General features: G+C 47.6%; 1 protein-coding gene across 1 annotated transcript; it reads left to right on the top strand.

Moving 5' to 3' along the window:
* The first annotated feature begins 4578 nt into the window (after positions 1-4578).
* On the top strand, positions 4579-22183 carry F2 (coagulation factor II, thrombin). The gene is made up of 14 exons (XM_039226709.1): positions 4579-4588; positions 4902-5065; positions 5783-5807; positions 6047-6097; positions 7536-7641; positions 7743-7879; positions 9249-9563; positions 9884-10009; positions 10126-10252; positions 10884-11051; positions 11578-11751; positions 11952-12133; positions 21694-21764; positions 21921-22183. Exons 1-14 carry the CDS (start codon positions 4579-4581, stop codon positions 22062-22064), a joined length of 1800 nt encoding a protein of 599 aa, XP_039082640.1. The 3' UTR covers positions 22065-22183.
* The last annotated feature ends 809 nt before the right edge of the window (positions 22184-22992 follow it).

Below are 22992 nucleotides of genomic sequence, written 5' to 3'. Positions count from 1 at the left end.
CCACCTAGGGGACTCCCTTTCCTCACAGTGACCTGGAGAAATTGGAACAGATCAGTGCTTCCCAATCTCAGCTCCACCATTGAGCCCTTTTGCTAACTTTTTCTTCTATGGATTCTATATTTTAAAGGCTTTTAGTTAAATAGAAACTGACTCATTTTTAAACGCTGATCAGATTGAGGGGGAAAAAAAACCAAAGTAATTAACCACCTCAAAAGACAATTCCAGCCAAAAAGGAAAAATAATTTTTTTTGTCTTAAGGTAAATTTACAATTTTTAAAAAATAAAAGGGTTTAAAAATTTTACAAATTAAAAAAAAATTACAAAAAAATTTTACAATTTAAAAAAAATAAAGGGTTTAAAAAAAAAACATCAAAAGACAAGGCCACCCTTGTAGTATATGCCCAGAGCCCTAGGCTTCAAAACGTCTGGCCTTTAATATCTGACCTTCTCAGCTCTGAAACACTCTGTCTTGGAACAGAATTTTACTGTTTTCAGTGATTACAGAGCTTCACTTTACAACATAGCATTGGCCTTGAATGATTCTGTTTGATGCCAACTTGTTGTGAGAAATGCAACCCCTCATCATCGCCTTGTGCTTAGAGGAAAACACGATCCCTTTTATGTGTGCAGGCATTTGCTTGGGGTGAGAAGCAAGGAGGACATTCAGTTGCATGACACCCACCGGGCCCGGAAGTTTCCGTGAAGAACAGTTGCTGGAAGTTGGGGAGCTGGTGGTGAACCCTGAAGCCTAAGGATGTTCTGGGTCCTTTGGTACTCACCCATGATGGTGCCACCCTGGTCTGGCAGAACTCTCAGATCTTTCCAGAGCTCCTTTCACAGAGGGGATCCTCTCCCTCGAGTGTCTGCGCAAAATGGAGGGGGTAAGTGTGGCCTTGTGTCACCCAAGAAAACACGGAGGCTGCTCTACAACTTCATAATACCAGCCTCCACTTACTAAAGGAATTAAGTTTCTTTTCATTGTGAAAATTTTGGAACACAAAAAGTAGAAAAGAATGATGTACCCAATCCCTTCACCACCCAGATTTAATGATTGCTAATATTTGCCACGCTTGTTTAATCTGGGTGTTGTAAATTCTTCAGTGTAGCCTGTAAGTCATAGGGGTTGAAAAGATATAACCACGTGTTCATATAACACTTACAAATTAATAATTCTTTTGTATCATTGAATACCTAATCTATATTTTCTTGTTTGTCCAAAGAAGAGTCATTTTACAGTTCTTTGGTTCAAAAGTCTAAACCAATCATGGTACCTCTATTCCTTTTGTGCATTTGGGTGTTAGGTCTCCCCGTGGCTCTCCAACCCACCCCATTTATTTCCATGTCATGAATTAGAGAAACTGGAGCCATTTGTCCTGGTGAATGTCCGTCATTCCTTGTGTTACTGGTTAACTTACTACTTTATCATCATCTGTGTTTCCTATAAACTAGTAATTAAAGCTAGAGGTTCATTTAATTCAGTTTCACTCTTTTAGGAAGAGCTCTTTACAGGCAGTGTCGTGTATTTTCTGTATCACCATGTATAACAGTGGCATTTATTGGGCGCTTTCTACGTGGCAAGCATTGTAATACTTCACAAACGTTATAATATGCTTTGAAGGGGTAGCTTAGTATTTACTGCACAGTGATACACTTAACTCTGAATCCAACTGTATCAAAGGGGATAAGGGATACATGGAATCCAAAGAATTGCAGCAAGTGAGAACACAAAGATCACAAGCTCTGAGAGCTGAGGGTGGTTCTGCAGGGACAGGAGCAATGGTGTAGATCAGATCAAACACAAAACCATACTTATCAGAATGGCCTAGAGTCTTCTTGCTGGTCTTGTCATTCCTGAACCCATAGCTCTTCATTCATGCTGTCTCTCTCCTCACCAAAGAGCCCGTGCCTGCCATTCCACCCATCAGTCTTAACAGTGCAGATGAGAAGCTGGGAGCCATTTCGGTTGGGTCCAACATTTGCCATGACAAGATGTCATGACCTATGCTCTTCAAAATGAAGTTCTCATCAGCAAATTCTCCCTGCTACTTGGATTTGCCACTGGTACCATGGTGTATGAATTTGTCACCCTGACACAAAAATCCAGGCATAAGTCTGGAAAATCAAGAACCAAATCTAAGCAGAAAGCTTCAGTAATCTTCCTGGTGCTTAGAGAACCAAAGTTTTCTGCCTTGGAATATTGTGTGCAAAGAGCCTGAGGAAGACGTGACCCATGGCTTGTCTGTAAATGGCCATGTCTGCATGTGAGCACGCCATAGGTTCATCAAATCTGCAAAGAGGCCAGTATGATGTTTTTCAGCAACAGCCTTGTGCAGTAAATGTTCTTATTCAGATTCTACAGCTGGTGAAACCCAGACCTGGCCTCCCAAACCAGCGCTCCCTTCTATTGCTGTGGTGCTAGTCTGTCCGGATTCTGCCAGTGAGGGAGTGAGGGGGTGGTCAGCAGGCCCCTGGCTCTGACCCCTCAGTGGAAGAGCCGCCACGTTCGGTGTGGTTTGTCCTGGTTGACTCAGCACTGGCCTCAGCTGATCCTCAGAAGAAATAGAGGATCACCTGTCTTGAACCAGGAAGGATGAAGCCACACCTCTCTTCTCGTCACTTCTCAGAAGCCCTTCCCTTAATGTGTAATTTTTAAAGAAATCAGTGACGTGAGACCTTTTCAGTATTCCACTAAAAAAAAAAAGTAGGCTCAACATCCTTAGTCAACAGAGAATCCAAATGAAAGCCACAATGAGACACCTGCACATCCATCAAGATGGATAATACGAAATGGATGGATAATATAAAGAGTTAGTGAGGAGCTGAACAACTGCAGCTCTCAGGCATTGCTGGTGGGAGTGTAAACTGTACCACTGCTCAGGACAGCGTGTGTCATAGAGACTTAGGCAAAACATATGCCTGCCTACTGACCCAGCAAATCTACTCTTATACATGGATGTTTATAACAACACTATTCATTAGAGCCCAAACAGGAAACGAATTCCAATGCCCATCAACAGGTGAATGGATAAAGAAAATGTGTTCTATTCATGCAGTGAAATACTACGGCAGCTTCCCTGATACACACAGCATGGATGAACCTGAGAAGCCAGATACGTAGAGGTATATGCTGTAGGTTTCCGTATCTGCGAATTTCAAAAATAGACAAAACTGTGATGGTGGTTAGAACGGTGACACTTAGGGACAGCACACAGGAGACTGGGGCTAAAAATATTGATCTGGTGGTTGCACAGGCATATGCGTAAAAATGTGAGCTAAACATTTAGGTTTATTTTAATGTTGCTGCGTATAAGTGAAACCTCTATTTAAAAAACAATCAATGGGTGCGTGGGTGGCTGAGTCGGTTAAGCTTACGACTCTTGATTTCAGCTCAGGTCATGATCTGTGTGTGTGTGCAGAATAAAACGGATTTGTGGGAGTCCTGACCGCCAGCTCTGTGCCAACTGTCTTTCTGCTCTGCTTGACACCGGGCCCTGCCCTGTGGTCTTCCCAGACTCTACATGATGGCCGTCTAGACCCAAACGGCCAGCCCTGAAGGATGGCAAGACAGGAACCTGTGCTCCCTGTGTTCCTGCTCTTTGTCCTTCTGTCCTCACAGGCCCAGGACTAATATTTACCTTGTGGAATGCAAACAGAAAATGGGGGAGGGCTGGGTGAGGGGCAAGGCAGGACCAGCAGTCACTGTAGGCCTGGCCCAGGACAGATAGGCGGAAGGAGAGGGAGGGGCCCTGCCGAGGAGCGCCAAGGATTTGGGCTGGCCCCTGTTCTGGGGCCAGCAGCAGGTCCTAGGAGGTGAAAGGAAACACACCAGAGGCCCAACGGCCCTGGACCTGGCTCCTCCCCCCAAGCAGCCTCTACTGGTGGCTACACCTCCTCAGCTCCCCGGCAGGAAAGTGGTTGAGAGGCTGGGGCAAGGAGGGCAGCTCTCATCTGGCCACACCCTTGCCTCTGTTTTCATTTCTCTGTGTTGTGCTTACATAAACCTCCCGCTGGTTTATACATATTCCTGCTGATTATTAAGCACTTATTACATTTCATGGGGGTTATATTCATAATCGCCTTTAGTCCTGTCCTTGTACAGACAAATTGCGATTCATGGAGATGAAAGCAACCATCACCATGTGTGAGGATAAGAAGGAGCCTCAGGGAGATCTGGTGTGCCCATTAGCCACAGTTGGCCCATGCCTCCAGGACGGAGGGGCTGGGCGATGGTGGGCACACTGGCCTTTTCCTTTGTGACTTCCTCTCAGACCATCTACCCCTGGTCCCAGGAGGATCTGTCTTCCTGGATGGCGGGGGTGGACTATCTCTCCACTAGTCCCATGGCCCTGACCTGGTGACCTCTCCCTCTTGGCTGATTTCTTCATGTTAGTTCAACATTAACCCAGAGGGGTCAGGACAAGCCCTCAGAGTCCCAGGAACTGACACACTATGGCGCACATCCGAGGCCTGTGGTTACCTGGCTGCCTGGCCCTAGCTGCCCTGTGTAGCCTTGTACACAGCCAGCATGGTAAGAGGGGCTTGGAGGTGGGACAGGTTGGCAGCCTGGGATATGGGCCCATGGGCCAGGGTCTCCTGCCTTGACCAAGAACACCAGGCCAACCGCACGTGGGTCTCAGCCTACAGCATTCAGCTTAGGGAAGGGGTCGGGTGCTCAAGTCTGGATGTCCAGGGACTGCTCCCCACCTGCAGTATGGGGAGTGGGGTGTCCCGTGAATGGAGGGGAGCTAGTAGGTACCGATAGCAGCCTTTAGGGTCCTGCTGCCCTCCCAGGCATCTCCTTTCAGAAGCCCGCGGGGCAGGCCAGGCTCACTTCCTGCCACCAGGGTGGCCAAGACAGCCTTGCTCACTGAGGCCAATGCCCCACACCCCTCCTCCTGCAGTGTTCCTGGCCCCTCAGCAAGCACTATCGCTGCTCCAGCGGGTCCGACGTGCCAATAGTGGCTTCCTGGAGGAAGTACGCAAGGGCAACCTGGAGCGAGAGTGTGTGGAGGAGGTGTGCAGCTACGAGGAGGCCTTTGAGGCCCTGGAGTCTTCCTCTGACACGGTGAAGGCCGGCTACGCGGTGGGGCGAGGGGTGGGGGGGAGGGTGGTCCCTCCAGGTGGGCCCAGCTCTGGGACCACAAATGAGGCAGCAAGCGATGTCCCCGCTCTTCAGCTGTTGGTAACTTGATGTCCTCTTGGGCCCCACTACACTGGGCTGCGGAGACGAAAGACCTCGGCCTTTCTTGGAGGGCTTGATACCTGGGCTGTGTCAAGGTCTGGCGTCCTGGTGAGGCTCCAGGTCATCAGGCGCTCCTCTGTCTTCAGATGTCTATCTGCACATCTGCACCGGGGGGTCTCTGGAGGCCCTGGCCCACATGGCCTCTCAGCTCCAGCTTTTCTGCTGTGGGGCAGTAGCCTGTGGAGTGTGGGACTCTGGTGAGGCCTCGGGGTTCTGGGTGCTCAGTGCAGCCTTTCCCTTCTTCAGGGCTCTGCCTGGGCCCCTCATACCCCCTTCTCCAGTCTAGCCCACCCATGGGAACCTTTCTGGTTTTGGTTGGTTGTGGGGCAGGGCTCCCATCTTCTCAAATACTCCTTTCCTTACTGGGCTTGTGTTTCTGGAAACAAAAATAGGAAACACACAAGCCTCCCCAGAGCCTGCCCCTGCATGACCAGGGTGAGGGAAAGAGGAAAGTTTAAGGAGAAAATATAAAGTCTAATAAAAGACAAAATGAAACAAAATGAAATGTGTCACAACCTCATGCCTGCCCTTATTTTTCAGGATATATTCTGGGCCAAGTACGTAGGTGAGCACTGGGAAGGGTTTGCTCCTGGAAGGAAGTCCTGGGGACCCCAGTGAGAGGATGCCCTGCTCTGGAGAATCTTCTGGCCCATGCAACCGTCCATCCCTCTGCCCATGCCTGTTTCTTTCCTTCCTACCATCTGCCTGCCCATCCCTCTGATTTTGCATTTCATCCCACTCACCCTGTACTTAAACCCATCCTGTCCCCGCCCCAATCCAAAAGTGTTTCTGGGTCTTTTCCAGCTTGTGAGTCGGTGAGGAAACCTCGAGAAAAGCTCGTGGAATGTCTGGAAGGTGAGGAGTCAATGCACGGGTGGGGGCCAGGATGTGAGCAGGCAGCCTAGGAGAAGAGCAGAGTTGGGTGGGTTAAGGGTTATGGCCCAGCAGTGGTGGCCTTTAGTGTCTGACTTTGCCTTTCTGTTCCTGCGGTCAAGGATGCATTTTTACACCTGGCTCTGTACCTGGCAGTGAATTAGATGATTAATGTTGGAGGAACAAATGAATGAATGGATAATGAATTCATATTTAAGGCCCATTCCTCTTATCTGAGCCTCTGTCCATGCCAGTCGGTCTTCCCCATGTTCCCGGGGCAGAGCCCAGATGATGTCATATTCATTCTTCAGGACGTTGAGTGGTGCCCATTGCCCCCAGAATAAAGCACAGGCTTCTTGGCCTGGTAACCTTTCCAGGTCTGGTCTTAACCTTCCCTTCCAGCCTTATCTCCCATTGTACCAACAATGGACCCAGACCTCCAGCTACTCTGACAGCAAGCACTTCTCTGTATATGCCAAGATGTTTCTACTTCCTGGTATTTGCTTTCATTGTCATCTTCCCCTGGAAAAACTGTCACCACTTACTGAAAACATCCCTATCCTTCAAGGGATGGACTTCTTCAAAGCCATCGCCTTGCTGGGCCTGCAAGGAGCCTCCTTCCTCCTCCACAGCATTCTGAATACACCTTTAGTATAACAACAGCCCCAGCTCTTAACAGTAGAACTCTTTAACCACTGGCCTTTTTTTTATTTGTTAAAGAACTTGTTCAACAGACATTTTACTAAGCCCCTGCCAGGCACCAGGCACTATGTTGAGTGCTGGGGATTTTAAGAGAGCCAAGGAGCTCACAATCTCATAGGGAAACAAAAATACAAAATATCAGTGTGATTGCTGGAAAAGCTCTATTCCAGGTGCCAAGATAATGCCAGGAGAAGGAACATTTAGTTTTCTGGCAGAATCAGGGACAGCTCCCCAGAAGACGTAGAGTTCCACCTAGATTTGTGGGATGCACTGATGAATCAACCAAAGAGCATTCCAAGGCAAAGGAAACAGCATGTGCAAAGGCCCTGATGCATGAGGAGCTAAGATAACAAGTAGACCAAGGGCAGATTAGAAGGACCTTGTTCACTTTGTCATCCTACTGGCCATGAGGGGCCGCTGATTATAAGCTCTACAAGGGCAGGGACCTACCCTGAATATGTCTTATTCATCACTATGTCCTTAGTACCTGGCACAGTGTCTGTCCCATGGGTGTCACATGGTGGGCACTCAGTGAATTTTAGGTAAGTACTATTAAATAGATTGGTGAACTGCTAGGTACAGAGGAGGTGGCTGAGGAAATGCAGGTTAATGGTCATGGAGCAGAAGTAGCTTGGAGGAGGTAGACAGACAGAGCTTTGCTAAGTGGGAGAGGGGACCGATTTCTCAGGGTAAGAGACCTGGGCTGGGGTCTCTGCAGGTAGCTGTGCTGAAGGTCTGGGTATGAATTACCGAGGGAACGTGAACTTCACCCGGTCAGGCATCGAGTGCCAGCTATGGAGGAGTCGCTACCCACATAAGCCTGAGTGAGTGATGGGCAGACCTGTTGGCCAGCAGGCTGAGCATATGGGGCTGGGAGACATTGGACAGGAGGGCATGGCCTCTGCTGAGCAATTCCCTATTCCAGAATCAACTCTACTACCCACCCCGGGGCCGACCTGCAGGAGAATTTCTGCCGCAACCCAGATGGCAGCACCACTGGGCCCTGGTGTTATACTACAGACCCCACTGTGCGGAGGGAAGAGTGCAGCATCCCCGTCTGTGGTGAGCTGGGGATGAGTACATGGCCCGTGGCCAAGGCTCAGGGGTCTTCATAGGGCCTAGCAGCCTGGGATGGGAAGTGAGAACCTGGCTACCTTCAGGCATGGGTTAGATATTTATAACATATTTGAGCCCATGAGTCAGTGAAGTCAGGAGACCAGAGAGAGCTGATCTCCCCTGCCTCCCTAGTTTTTGCTTCCTTATGACCCAGGCTGTGGCTCATTCCAAATATGCTTTCCTTCCTGCTTGAGGCTCTCTTCCCTTCAGATTGCTTTCCTTAACCATTTCAGTCCATGTGCCCTTTTCTGAGCACCACAGAGCAAGCCTCATATGGTCCAGCCCAGAATGATTCTGTCATTATTCTTTTGCATGATGTGTCAGTTAGCTCTGGCCACAATAAAGCTGCAAAACCCACAAAATCGCAAACAACCACAAAAGCTCAGGGGCTGACACAGATAAGCATTTATTTCTTATGTGTCTGAGGATCGGCTTGGGTGATGTGCTGATCTCAGCTGTGCTTGCCTGTGTCTGGGGTGGCCACTTATGCAGGCCACGCTTGGCTGCTGGCTCAGCTTCAAACAACGGGTCCAGCTGAACTTGGCTCCTTGTGTGGGTTGGGTCCTGGTCTGCTCCATATTCCTCATCCTGGGGCTGAGGCTGAAAGTCACCATCTCCTAAGATGATGGTTGAGATACAAAACTGAATAGAAACACACAGTGTGTTTCAAGGCCTAGACTCATAGCTGCTGTATCAGTTTGCCCATGTTCCACTAGCCAGGTCGAGCCACATGATCCAGGGCAGAGTCACTAGGTGGAGAAGTACACCTTTGCCTATAAAATCACAGAGCAAAGGATGTGGAGCCAGGCAGGGGTAAAGAATTAGTGCCAGCAATCAATCCACCTTTGTCTTCCATGCATTCCTGTGTCTGACCCAATACTTGATCCTGGGACTTACAGCAAGTTACCAGTCATGGTAACAAAAGCAGTTCCCATATACAAGGCTGCCCCCCTCCCCCACTTTGCAGGCATCCCCACTCATCCCAGCTGCTTTTCCTGGCGAGCCTATAAAGATAGGATCCTTTTTTAAATAGTCCAGGCAATCACTACCAATAGGTTACAGAGAGCCCGGGAGGTGAAACCTGGTTGCTATTTCTGTCTCATGTTGCACCGGACACCAGTAGGTATTCTGTTTAAATCTCTCAACAACCTGCAAGTTAGTCACCCCTTTTATAGGCCTGCAAGGTGAAGCTCAGAGAGGTCAGGTTACCTGAAGTCACATAGGAAGGAGGTTGCAAGGTGGGGAGTCAAACCCTATCCATCTGGCTGCACGTGTCCTTCCACCCACCCTGCTCCCCTGCCTCTCCACCCACCAGGCCAGGGGGGCGTGACTGTACAGCAGACCCCACGCTCCAGAAACTCCACGAGGAATCTGCCAGCTGCATCGGACTCCTGCATCCCTGACCGTGGCCGGTACTACCGCGGTCGCCTAGCAGTGACCACATATGGGTCCCCCTGCCTGGCCTGGGACAGCAGTCAGGCCAAGGCCCTGAGCAAGAACCAGGACTTCAACCCTTTGGTGCCGCTGGAGGGGAACTTCTGCCGCAACCCGGACGGCGACGAGGAGGGCGCGTGGTGTTACGTGGCCGGAGAGGCTGGTGTCTTCGAGTACTGCAACCTGGACTACTGCGGTGAGGCGGGGCGGGGGCCTGAGGCTGGGGGCGGGGCCTGGGGGCGGAGCCGAGCAGCGCCTCTTCTGGCTCGGGGCTGCCCCGCCGCTAGGGGGCGCGGTCCGCTGCGGCACCTCCTCCGGGCGGCGGGGCGGTTGTGGCCCCACGCACAGCTGAACCTGCTCAGCCCCCACTCAGAGTTCTCGAGGGAGGCCGCCGTGCGCTGCGCTCTCAGCCCCTAGCCGAGGGGCCTCCGAGGCCGCCTGGGGGGGCTTGAGGAGGGCGAGGGGGGCTGCGCGCACGTGGCCCGGCCCGGCCCTAGCCGCACCTGCTCTCCGCAGAGGAGCGGGTAGAGGACGTGGGCTACGAGCAGGCCCAGGACCCGGACGCGCCCATCGAGGGACGCACCACGACTCAGGAGTTCCAGACCGTCTTTAATGAGAAGACCTTCGGCGCCGGGGAGGCAGGTGAGCGGGGTGCGGCTGGCCTGAGGCAGGGACGGGGGGGGGTGGGGGTGGGGGTGGGGTAGGCGGCACGGGGCTCGGGACACAGCTCGGTTCCTCACACCCGGCTTGCTGTGCAGACTGTGGGCTGAGGCCTCTGTTCGAGAAGAAGTCGGTGAAGGACAAAACAGAAAAGGAGCTTCTGGATTCCTACATCACCGGGCGCATCGTGGAGGGTTGGGACGCGGAGATTGGCATCGCACCCTGGTGCGCGTGGGGACAGCCTGGGAGGCCCCCGCCAGAGCACCCTTCCCTCACAGGCCTGGGCTTCCCAGCTCACGACAGCTGACACTCCTCTGAGATTGGGGGTATTGCTTCTTACATGCAGAGGGTGAAGCCATGGCTCAGAGAGCTTAAGGGGTCTGCTTACTTGAGTCAGTTTTTTTGACCCCAGAGCTAGGCCAGGCTGTGCAAATTCTGGACCAGTAGAAGCTGGGGAGGGGTGCAAATAGCAAGAGGCAGTCCCTTGGTGTCATGTGGAGGCTCCAGTTCTCAAGAGCAACAAGGTCAAGCTGGGTTCTAGGCCCAGCAGGCAGCTTTGTCCAGTTCTTTGTTTATTTTTGAGACAGAGGAAGACAGAGCACAAGTCGGGGAGGGGCAGAGAGAGAGGGAGACACAGAATCTGAAGCAGGCTCCAGGCTCTGAGCTGTCAGCACAGAGCCCGACACGGGGCTTGAACTCATGAACTACGAGATCTGGTCCGGAGAGATCATGACCTGAGCCAAAGTCAGGCACTGAACTGACTGTTAGTTAGTTCTGAAACCTGGGACTTTCTACTTTAGAGTAGGTAGATAAGCAGCCCCTCCCAGCTCCTAATACTGCCTATTCCCCTTCCCAGGCAGGTGATGCTTTTCCGGAAGAGTCCTCAGGAACTGCTGTGTGGGGCCAGCCTCATTAGTGACCGCTGGGTCCTCACCGCTGCCCACTGTCTCCTGTACCCGCCGTGGGACAAGAACTACACTGAGAATGACCTTCTGGTGCGCATTGGCAAGCACTCCCGCACCAGGTACAGAATGGGGGCCCCTGGATGGCTGGCAGGGGTCAGAGTCCTCCAGAGTGACCGTGAGGGGCTCTGGTGGCTCTGGGGCACGTGGGATATGTCTGTACATGTCTCACAGTAGAAAACCCAGCACTCTCTGTTGTGAAGTCCATTTGGCCATGTCTCGACGGAGGTGTGGAGCTGGGGACAGAGAAACTAAGGCTTTACAGAGAATGAAATCCTGGCCAGTCCCCAGCTCCCCTCCAGGCACCAGGACGTGGCCCAAGTGTGAGCTGTGAATAGAGGCCGTTTGGACCAGGGCTTGCAGCCTGCATTCCTCCTCCACCTGCCTGGACTCTTTGACTCCAAAGCGCTGAGCAGCTTCCGGCCGGAAGATGCTGCCGGGGCAGGAGCCTGTGCTGTCCTTTCACTGGTGGCCTGAGGGTGACCCTATTCCCGGACCTCGGGGGCAGGCGGTTTCCCTCCTCAGGGACTGGCTGCCCCCCACCAGGTGGCTTACAGTTTCTCCATCTCCCTGTTGGGGTTTGTGCAGGTACGAGCGAGGCATCGAAAAGATCTCCATGCTGGAAAAGATCTACATCCACCCGAGGTACAACTGGAGGGAAAACTTGGACCGTGACATTGCCCTGCTGAAGCTCAAGAAGCCCATCACCTTCAGCAACTACATCCACCCCGTGTGCCTGCCTGACAAGGACACAGTGACCAGGTGGGGCCCTGGGGTTCTGGGCCACGGGGACACTGCAGCCTTGCAGAAGTTCCTTCCCCTTCCAGGCCTTGGGGGCTCTGAGTCAACCTGGAAGTTCCTTTTGCACCTGTGTTTTAGATTCGGGTCTCCAAGGGACAGTGTTGGGGCCAGGGGGCTCCTGGGGGGGTCAGTTCTCACGAGGTCCTTTTCCTCCCCCAAAGACTGATCCAGAGTGGATACAAAGGGCGGGTAACGGGCTGGGGCAACCTGAAGGAGACGTGGAAGGCCAGCGTTGGTGAGGTGCAGCCCAGTGTCCTGCAGGTGGTGAACTTGCCGCTTGTGGAGCAGCCAATCTGCAGGGCGTCCACCCGGATCCGCATCACCGACAACATGTTCTGCGCTGGCAAGTCCCCCGGGCGCTTCTGGGCCTCAGGGTGGGGGGCTGAGACACATGAAGGGCGCAGTCCTGGATCCAGTCACTTATAGGCCACATGGCTTTGGGCAGAGTTGCTTAACCTCTCGGAGGCTCAGTTTCTTCCTCTATAAAATGGAAATTAAAGTCTGTATCCTGTAAGGTTGTATGAGGGTTAGATGAAATAGTGTGAGGGTTAGATGAGATAGTATATTAGATATATAATATTCAAAGTACTAGACGTGGTGCTAGTCACTGATTAAGTTGTTGACAGACATGAGTCCACATGGCAGCATGAGCCACAGGGACCCAGACAGATGCCTGTGTCCTCAGAGAACTCCCTAGGAGAGAGTGTCTGTAAACATATGTAGAATAGCAGTCCCTGTTAAGAAGGAAAATGAAGCAGAGTAAAGCGAGAGAGAGAGATGGGGACAGGGTGGGCTAAATAGAGTGGCTGGTCAAGGCTGGAGAAGGTCTCTCTGAGAAGAGACTAGAAGAGGTGAAGAAGTGAGCCAGTCTAGGGGTAGTGCACTCCAGGGTGAGGGGAGAGCAGGTGCAAAGGTCCTGGGGTGGGAGTTTGCTTAGTGTGGTTGAGGAACAGCAGGGAGTCCTGAGTGAGTGGAGTGCAGGAAACACAGGTAAGGCAGCAGTAGATATGGGGAGGGAGGGAGGCAGGCAGAGATGGGCACTTGTTTTAGGGCCTTCAAGGACTTTGGCTTTTATTGAGATAGGAAGTTTTGGAGGGTTGGGGACAAGTGAATAGATGGTCTAACTTAATTTAAAAATTTTTAGTTTACAAGTGCTTGGCTGGCTTAGTTGGTGGAGCATGGGACTCTTGATCTCAGGGTCATGAGTTCAAGTCCCACAATGGGGACAGAGCTTACTTAAAAATTTTAGTGTAATTTCAGCTTCACCGAAAAGTCACAAAAATAATACAAAGAATTCCTGTATGCTGTCAAAGCAGATTCTGTTCCCCACTTTGTGTATTTATAGACATATAAACAACATCTACACACCTGGTTGAGAGCAAATTATACATATGCCTTTTTACCCACATAGTTGAGTAGATCCAAAAAACAAAGATGTTCTTTTACATAACAAGTTCAGTTGTTAAAATCAGGAAATTAATAATGATATAATACCATTATCGAATCTGTACACCATATTCAAGTGTTTTTCAGTTGGTCTACTTACTTAGTGTCCCCTAAAGCAAAGGGGGGAAGTGTTTTTCTCATCTGGATCCAATCCAAGATCACACACCATTTTAGTTGTTAATCTTTCTTCTTTGTCTTCCATGACTTGGACCTGTTTGGTGAGTGTAGCCCAGTGAAGCTTCAGCTTGGCTCCCAGTTCAGTGTGTCTAAGGTTTTGATTTCCTTGTGATCAGATTCCGGCAAAGCCATGTTGTGTCCCTCTAAGTGCGCTCCGTTAGCAGGCACGTGATGTCAGCTTGTCCCATAACTGGTGAGGTTAACTCTGACTTCTTGGTTAAGGTGGTGCCTGCATCTGGCCCGTTTCTCACTCTGAGGTTGTGTTTATAATGTCTTGTGGGGATAAACATTGACAGTAGGCATCCCTATTTCTCATGAAACCATTCTTCCAACTCTGGGGGTGGGGTGGGGAGGCGGCCTAAAGGTGATTTTCTAATTATGTCATTCCTTTTACATTTATTAGTTATCATTTCATTGTAAGGAAGCCCTCTCCTTTCTTTCATTCGATCAGTGTGGACTCCTGGGTCTTTATTCTAAGGATTATAGTTTGCTACTATCATTACTTATTTTGATTTTCAAATTAGCCACCTTTGGCCAGTGGGAGTCCCTTCAGCCTGGCTTCTGTGACTTTTGATGTCCCTGTCACTCCAGCGTACTTTCTTACCCTGGCACAGCAAGATATTCCAGGTTCAGCCCACTTTCTTTCTAGTGGAGAAGAGTGTTTAGAACAATGTGCGGGTATGCACATTACTACTGGGGTGTCCCTGCTTCTGCGTCCCCTCAGCAGACAGATCTAGCAACTGTGTGTGTTATGCACACACCAACATCTAGACTGATTTTTCTTTGTATCATCTATCGGTTTCTCTCTCTGAATCCTCCCACTGCAATCCATCAGGGTTAATTTTAGCTTCCCCCTTTCCATATTTGTAATTCTCTGTTGACAACGGGAAACTTGATTCCTATTATTCATAATATACTCATATTAACTTATTTGGCCAGTACAAGAATACAGTGTTTCAGAATCACCCATCCATCTCACAGTGAAAAACAATCCTACTAACCAGAGATCAGCATTTCTTCACAGTCTTTCTGTCTGTAGCCTGTGGATACATAGTTGAAATGCTGTGTTCAAAGGTAATTTGGGGGGCACCTTGGTTGATCAGTCCGTTGAATATTGGACTCTTGATTTTTGGCTGGGATCAAGATCTCACAGTTTGTGGGATCGAGCCCTGCATTGGGGTCTTCACAGATAGCACAGAGCCTGCTTGGGATTCTCTGTCTCTCCCCCTTTGATCCTCTCCCCATGCTCACATGCTCGCTCGCGCTCTCTCTCTCTCTCTCTCTCTCTCTCTCAAGTAATGTGGGTTAGTGTTTTCTTCCCTTCTCTGTGTTACTTATTTAAACTACAGTTATGCTCAGTTGTTTCTAATTGTATTCAACTTTGTTGAGTCCCATCTTTGTTGTTTTTATTTATTTTTGGGGTATTAACCTGCTTCTGAAACTTAGTGACACTCCCCTTTTCCGTCTGTCTGTTTGCCCCCATTCTTTCCACTCCGTTTCTATCCAGGCTCTGCAGTCAGCCCATTGCAGTAGTTTGTGTGTGTGTTTTTTTTCTTACTGTGTTTCTTTTAGCACAAATGAGCAGACGCATACACATTTTATTCCCCCCCCCCTTTGCTTTAATTTAAAAAATTTTTTAAATGCTTATTCATTCTTTTTTTTTTTTAATGTTTTATTTATTTCTGAGAGAGAGAGAGAGACAGCGTGAGCAGGGGAGGGGCAGAGAGAGAGGGAGACACAGAGTCTGAAACAGGCTCCAGGCTCTGAGCTGGCTGTCAGCATAGAGCCCGACACGGGGCTTGAACCCACGAACCATGAGATCATGACCTGAGCCGAAGTTAGATGCCCAACCGACTGAGCCACCCAGGCATCTCAAAATGCTTATTCATTCTTGAGAGGGAGAGAGACAGAGTGCGAACAGGGGAGGGATAGAGAGAGAGGGAGACACAGAAACCCAAGGTGAGCTATCAGCACAGAGCCTGATATGGAGCTCGAACCCACAAACCGTGAGATCATGAATGACCTGAGCTGAAGTCAGAGGCTCAACTGACTGAGCCACCCAGGCACCCCTTTTAAAAATTTTTAAAAACTGTTTATTTATTTTTGAGAGAAAGAGCACGAGGGAGGCAGGGTGGGAGAGAGGGGGAGGCACAGAATCTGAAGCAGGCTCCAGGCTCTGAGCTGTCAGTGCAGAGCCCGATGCGGGGCTTGAACATGAACCAAGAGATCATGATCTGAGCCAAAGTTGGACGCTTAACTGACTGAGCCACCCAGGCACCCCTTTCATTTCCCCCTTTTTACACACATGGTAGTAATCTATAAATATTCTTTTGTATTTTGCTTTTTTCACTTTCTACAGAAACTTTATTTAAAAAAATTTTTTTGTTTGTTTTTAATGTTTATTTTTGAGAGAGAGGCAGAGCATGAGCATGGGAGGGGCAGAGAAGGAGTCACGGTATCCAAAGCAGGCTCCAGGTGATGCAGTGCTTGAACTTGCAAACCACTTGCAAACCACGAAATCATGACCTGAGCCAAATCAAGAGTTGGATGCCTAACCAACTGAGCTACGCAGGCACTCCTATTTACTTATTTATTTATTTATTTATTTATTTAAAAGTTTGTTTATTCATTTTGAGAGAGAGCGCAGGAGAGGGGTGGGGAGAGAGTGAGAAAGAGAGAATCCTAAGCAGGCTCTGTACTGTCAGCGCAGAGCCTGATATGGGGTTCGGACCCACAAACCATGAGATTATGACCTGAGCCGAAATCAAGAGTGGGGTGCTTAACTGACTGAGCCACCCAGGCGATATTTATTTTTGAGAGAGACAGTGTGAGTGTGAGCTAGTGCAGGTGGGGAAGAGGCAGCAAGAATCCCAGGCAGGCTACAAGCTGTCAGGGCAGAGTCTGACTCCTAGAGGGGCTCGATCCCCTGAACGGTGCGATCATGACCTGAGCTGAAATTAGGAGTTGGACCCTTAACTGACCGAGACACCCTGGTACCCAGGCATCCCACTTTTTTCACTTTATGTATCCTGGAAATTCACTCCATATTGGTTATGGACTTTTTTTCCTTATTCTTTTTTTTTAATGTTTATTTTTGAGATACTTTTTTTTTAATGTTTACTTTTGAGAAGCAGAGAGAGAAGGAGAGAGAATCCCAAGCAGGCTCTACACCATCAGCACAGAGCCCGATACAGGGCTCAAACTCATGAGCCATGAGATCATGACCTGAGTTGAAATCAAGAGTCAGACACTTAACTGACTGAGCCACCGAGGTGCCCATTGTTTTCCTTATTCTTAAATAAAAAAAAAACATTATAGCCACACTATGTACTCCATTATGTGGGTTCACCATAGCTTATTCAACCATTTCCTGTGGGGGGGCATTTAGACTGTTGCCAATATTTTGCAATTAGATATCTTTTCAGGTGCTTGAGGACCATTTTTAATAGCATTTTTAATGAATTATTCATGTCGGGTTTTTTTGGTCCATTTTTTGCCCATTTTTGGTCCCTTTCCCATTAATTGTTAAGAGTTCTTCATGTATTAGTGATATAGGCCTTTGTTTGCGATATGTGTTGCAAATATTTTCTCCCAGTTCATTTTTTTAAGCTTTTATAACCTTTTACTATTTCTAATTAAAAATTATTTTAGGTAGTCAAAGGTGTTAATATTTTAGTGCATCTGGATTTTGACGGAGTTAGAAAAACTGTCCTTAACATCCAGGTCATAGAGAAGTTCACTCATGTTTTCTTCTAGTACTTAGTTTCACTTTTCTACACTTAGACCTCGGAGCCTATTCTTGGGTATGATGATGTGGGGGATGGATCTAACTTCTCTTTGTCCAAATGGCTAACCAGCTGTCCCCACACCATTTATTACAAATTCTTTGTCCAGTGATTTCATTATTATTATTATTTCTTAAGTAAGCTCTACACCCAGTGTGGGGCTTGAACTCACAACCCCAGGATCAAGAGCCAAATGCTCTACCAACTCAGCCAGCCAGGCGCCTCTGCCCAGTGATTTGAGATGTCACATTTCTCACATACTAGGCTGTATTTGTACTCAAGTCTGTTTCTATTCAAAGATCTTCTATTTGGTTCTCCTGGTCTGTTGTCTCTTCTATTAAAGCACTGTCTTGTTTTAATTATAGTGAGTTTAGAGGACGTTTTAATATCTGGTAGGGTTTGTTGTCTCCTGAAGTTTCTCTTTTCTGTTGTTTTCCTCAAAATTCTTCCATGTTTGTTTTTCCATGATCTTTGGTATCAGCTTGTCTAGCTCAATTTAAAAAAAAAAAAAGCTTATGGGTATTTTTGTTGGGATTGTGTTAAATTTACAAATTAATTTAGGGAGAAGTTACGTCGTTGTTCTTTTCAAGGACAAGAAAAGTCTGTCCATTTGCTCAAGTCTACGTTGTATCTTTCTAGAGTGCTGCTATCTATTCTGGTTTTTTTCTCCTTAGCACCTTATTTTATATCCTTGTGTTTTCAGTCTTCTTTTTCTTTTTCTTTATTTTTTTTCCTGAGAGAGAGAGAGAGACAGCATGAGCAGGGGAGGGTCAGAGAGAGAGGGAGTCACAGACTCTGAAACAGGCTCCAGGCTCTGAGCTGGCTGTCAGCACAGAGCCCAATGCGGGGCTCGAACCCACAAACTGTGAGATCATGACCTGAGCTGAAGTCAGATGCTTAACCGACTGAGCCACCCAGGCGCCCCCTATTTTTGTTTTTTAATTTTAACTGAATAGGGCTATACATTTTCCTCTGTTCACAGAAAGTACTGCATAGTGTTTTCATTATCATTATTTTTAGAAATTCTGTAATTTCAGGGGCACCCACTTGGCTCAGTCAGTTAAGTGCTGACTTTGGGTCAGGTTATGATCTCACAGTTTGTGAGTTTCATCCCCACATTGGGCTCTGCACTGACAGCTCAGAGCTTGGAGCCTGCTTCAGATTCTGTGTCTCTCTCTCTTTCTCTGTCCCTCCCCCGCTCATGCTCTCTTTCTCTCTCAAAAGTAAATAAATAAACATTAAAAAAAATTCCGTACTTTCAGTTTGTATCCCTCTTTTGCCCAAGAGTTAATAGATTTTTTAAAATGTTTATTTATTTTTGAGAGAGAGTGTGTGGGAGCAGGAAAAGGGCAGAGGAAGGAGAGAGAGAATCTCAAGCAGGCTCTGTACTGTGTGCACAGAGCCCGATGTGGAGCTTGATCTTATGAACCCTGAGATCATGACCTGATCCAAAATCAAGAGTTGGCTGCTCAACTGACTGAGCCACCCAGGCACCCCTGTTTAATAGGTTTAAAGAAACTTTTAAAAAAAATGTTTGTTGAGATTTTTTTTTAAATATTATTTTTGAGAGAGAGACAGGGTGCAAGCCGGGGAGGGTCAGAGAGAGAGGGAGACATAGAATCCAAAGGTTCTGAGCTGTCAGCACAGAGCCCAATATGGGGCTTGAACTCATGGACTGTGAGGTCATGACCTAAGCTGAAGTCATACGCTTAATGGACTGAGGCACCCAGGTGCCCCTGCTTAATATGATTTTAAATTTCCAGATGGGATGGCCCTTTTATATTTTGATTTTGGTAATAATTTTGAATTTTGCTGCATGATGATCCAAGAGTATTGTTTGTAATATTTCTACTTTATGGAACTGATTTTTGTTTTGAAAGAGAGCTGTTTGATCAATTTCTGTGACTATTACAGGTGTACTGGAGGTGGGTAGGTGTGCTCTCTGTTATCCACGTGTGAAGTTTGATACATATCCATAAATGCATCTTATCACTTATTATCTAGGTCTCATTTATTTATTTACATTTCATTTTTATTTTTTAGTGTTTTTTACTTCATTTTTGAGAGACAGAGCATGAGTGGGGGAGGGGAGAGGGAGACACAGAATCTGAAGCAGGCTCCAGGCTCTGAGCTGTCCGCACAGAGGCCGACACAGGGCTCGAACTCACAAACTGCAAGGTCATGACCTGAGCAGAAGTCAGACGCTTAACCAACTGAGCCACCCAGGTGCCCCTATATTTTAAGTAATCTCTACACCCAATGTGAGGCTTGAATTCACAACCCCAAGATCAAGAGACATACACTTTACTAAGCCAGCCAGGCACCCTCTTATTTAGGTCATTTATATCCTTATTTTTTTCAGGTCACTTGATCTGTCTTATACTGAACTTGGGTTAAATTTTATTAATGTATTTCTGCCCGTCTCCTTGCATTGCTTATAGTCTCTTTATAAATGTGGTTGCAGTGCTGTTTAGTGCAGATAGTCATAACTGTTATTTATTCATTGTGAATTGTGGCTTTTAGCATTAAAAATGTACTTCCTTAAATTTTCAATTTCAGAATCATTGTCTCTGCCTCATTTTTTGTTTCCATTCACTGGACATACCTTTGTCCATCCCTTCAATTTTAGCCTCTGTGAATCACTTTGTTTTGTCTCATTTCTAGCATAGTTAGGTCTTGCTTTGTGAGTTAAATTAAAAATCTTTTTTTTGGGGGGGGGCACATGGTTGGCTCAGTCAGTTAAATGTCTGACTTGATTTTGGCTCAGGTCATGATCTCACCATTGTGAGATTGAGCCCCACATTGGGCTCTGTGTAGATCATGGAGCCTGCCTGGGATTCTCTCTCTCCCTCTCTCTTTCTGCCCCTCTTCTGCTCATGTTCTCTCTCTCTCTCTCAAAATAAATAAACTTTAAAAAAAAAAAGAAAAAATATCTTTTTCTTTTTTGAGTTAAGCCCATTCACATTTATGGATATGATTGAATTTGTATTCCTATTTTGTGATTATTACATGTATTATGTTTCATTTGCTGTGTTTTTTTTCTATGTGATTTTTTTGTGTGTTTTTAAATTTATTTATAAAGATTTGCATTTCTGTACTAATGATTATCTTTGGGCTTCTACCTTTTTGAAATGCCCTTTGTTCCTTCTTTTCTTATATGACCTATTAATTGTTAATTCCTACCTGTTGGCTACACAACAGTGAGTTTACTTTACTTTCCTCTTTCAGGATCTTTGATATTTTCAGCTGCATTTTTTCTGCTTGTCAGGACAGTTAATCAGTCCCTTTGCTGAAGCATTCATCTCTTGGTTGGATGAAGCAGGTTCTTCAACAAGGGTTATGCGGGTAGAATTTCCCGAGTTTGTGTTTGCAGTTGTTTTTCTGTAGTCTTGACACCTGAAGCTCTGAGTGGCTGCATATGAAATCCATGGCTTATATTTTCCTTCCTTGAATTTTTAAAAGAAGTGTAGCTTTGCTGCTGCTTACTTTGTATGTTGTTTTTGAAAATCCGATGCTGGTGTAATTCTTTGGAACTTGTGAGGTATTTGGTCTTTTGTGCTTGGAGGCTTTGAGGGTTTTTTCCTTTGTCTTTGAAGTTTTATTGGGCTCTGTCTCAAAGCAGAGTGTTTCAGGTCATTTTTGGCCGGCTCCTCTGTGTGGATCCTTTCAACGTATGCCTTTAATCTTATTTTATTTCTGTGAAGTTTTCTCGGATTATATAACAAATATTAGTTTTGTTCCATGGTCTTATTTTTCTTGTAAGACTCCAATTTCTTCTTTGGTCTGAGGTCCATTTCAGTCCCTTTTCTCTGCATTTCTTCCTATTGAGTTGTCCATTTATATTAAATTTTTGGATGTCTGATTCAAGGTGTTCTGTTCCATTTGCTTGAGGAAATTTCATTGTTACAGTTTTCCTCTGTTTCTTGGGGTTTTTTTTGTTTTTTTTTTTGTCTTTTTTGTTTTGTTTTTTTGGAGGGGGGAGAATTTTTATTAGCCAAGGTGCTTTTTCTTCTTATTTTTTGTTTCCCTAGTATCTTGGTATGGATCTCTTCAGTTGGCATCCATTCATTTTGTAGATTTGGGGTCATTTACAAGGTTCCAATTCAGTTATACCCAGCTCTTTTTTCTAGTAGATATTTACCTCCTCCTCTCCATGTAAGTGTTAATATCAGATGCCTATTAAATATATTAAATTGATTTGAAATTTGGGTGTTCTGTATTCGGGTGATGTGTGTGTGTGAGAGAGCGAGCGAGCGAGCGAGCGATCCAGGGGAACTAGTTCAGGGGAGAGAGATCTGTGCCACGAGCAGGGATGGAGGCGGTGAGAAGTGGCTGACTGGGATGCGGGCTGAAGACAGAGCTGTGATAAAGGACTGGCTGTGTGGGGTGAGGAAGTGAGGAGTCAAGGATGACCACAAAGGGTCAAGTGGACACTTGCCAGTTGTGTCTTCCAGGGGAGTGGAGGGAGCATGAGCTCTGCTGTTTTCTTCTCAAGGTTTCAAGCCCAGTGAAGGGAAGCAAGGGGATGCTTGTGAAGGCGACAGTGGGGGACCCTTTGTCATGAAGGTAAGCATTGCTAAAGGCCAGGAGCTGGTGGGTAGATCTTCTGAGGGTGCAGCGGGTGGGTACGGATGGACCCACTCTTCAGAAGGAGTTGCCTGACAGGGTAATACCGTCACTGCCTTGGACTTGACTGTTGGAATCCCCATGTTTCTTCCTCAGAGCCCCTTCAACAACCGCTGGTATCAAATGGGCATCGTCTCATGGGGTGAAGGCTGTGACAGGAATGGAAAATATGGCTTCTATACACACGTGTTCCGCCTGAAGAGGTGGATACGGAAGGTCATTGATCAGTCTGGAAGTTAGGGGACTGCTCACCTTCTAGGCTCCTCACCGCAAAATCAACAGAAACCAAGTCAGTGGAAGAATTATTTTTGTGCTTTGTTCCAAAAACTATAGTTCTCAATAAAAGTGCCTGCCAATAAGCCTCCGTGCTCCCAGTGCTGTTCGTGGGCAGCTCAGGAAGAGCCAGTCCGACTGGAGGAACAGGACTTAGCGGGTTCCCCGGGCCTGGAATGGGGCGGGGGGCAGGTGATGGGGTGGTGGCGGCCTGATTGTAGGAGCACTGAAAATGTTTCCAGACTCGGGGCCTTTGTGGGTTATCCCATTTCATGCCCGTAAGAGGTAGGTGAGGAAACCAGTTAGGAAAAGCATCTTGTCCAAGGTCACGGAGTTAAGAAGGGTCAGAGTTGGACTTGGAGCACAGAAGATACCGAAGCCTGTGCTTTCGGTCACTCTGCGGTCAGAGCGGTAAAGCACTTGTCCCAGGACCAGAGAGGAGGCGACGGGAAGACCGGAGCGACGAGGGGTGAGTAGGTACACCTTTCTCTTTATCTCTCACTTTCCTCGTAAGTCCCTACACCCCTCTGCGTGTCATTAAAATGACATTGTTTTAATGCCCCAAACAGTTTGAATATTTGAAGTGCCTTCATCTGAGAGTCTTGTGGGATATGGTGGTTAGGAGTGTGGGCCCCAGCGTCAGAATGCCTGGGTTTGCTACTCTGGGATAGGAAAGGGAGAGTCATGGACAAGGCACTTGACTTCATGAGCCTGCCTCCTTACACAGACGATGGATGTAATGACACTACTCACCTCAGTAGGTTTTGAGGAGTAATTTAGGTAATGTGCATAGTGTACTTAGCAAAGTGCCCAGGACCTGATAAGCTGTCCATAAGTCACCGCTGCCTGTATGCTCACTCCTACCTGACGTGGTCAAAGTTGTCTTGCACTTACC

This window comes from Hyaena hyaena, unplaced genomic scaffold (genome assembly GCF_003009895.1).
Source record: "Hyaena hyaena isolate Hyena2069 unplaced genomic scaffold, ASM300989v1 scaffold_23, whole genome shotgun sequence".
NCBI lineage: Eukaryota > Metazoa > Chordata > Mammalia > Carnivora > Hyaenidae > Hyaena > Hyaena hyaena.
This window is presented reverse-complemented; position numbering and strand designations above follow the sequence as displayed.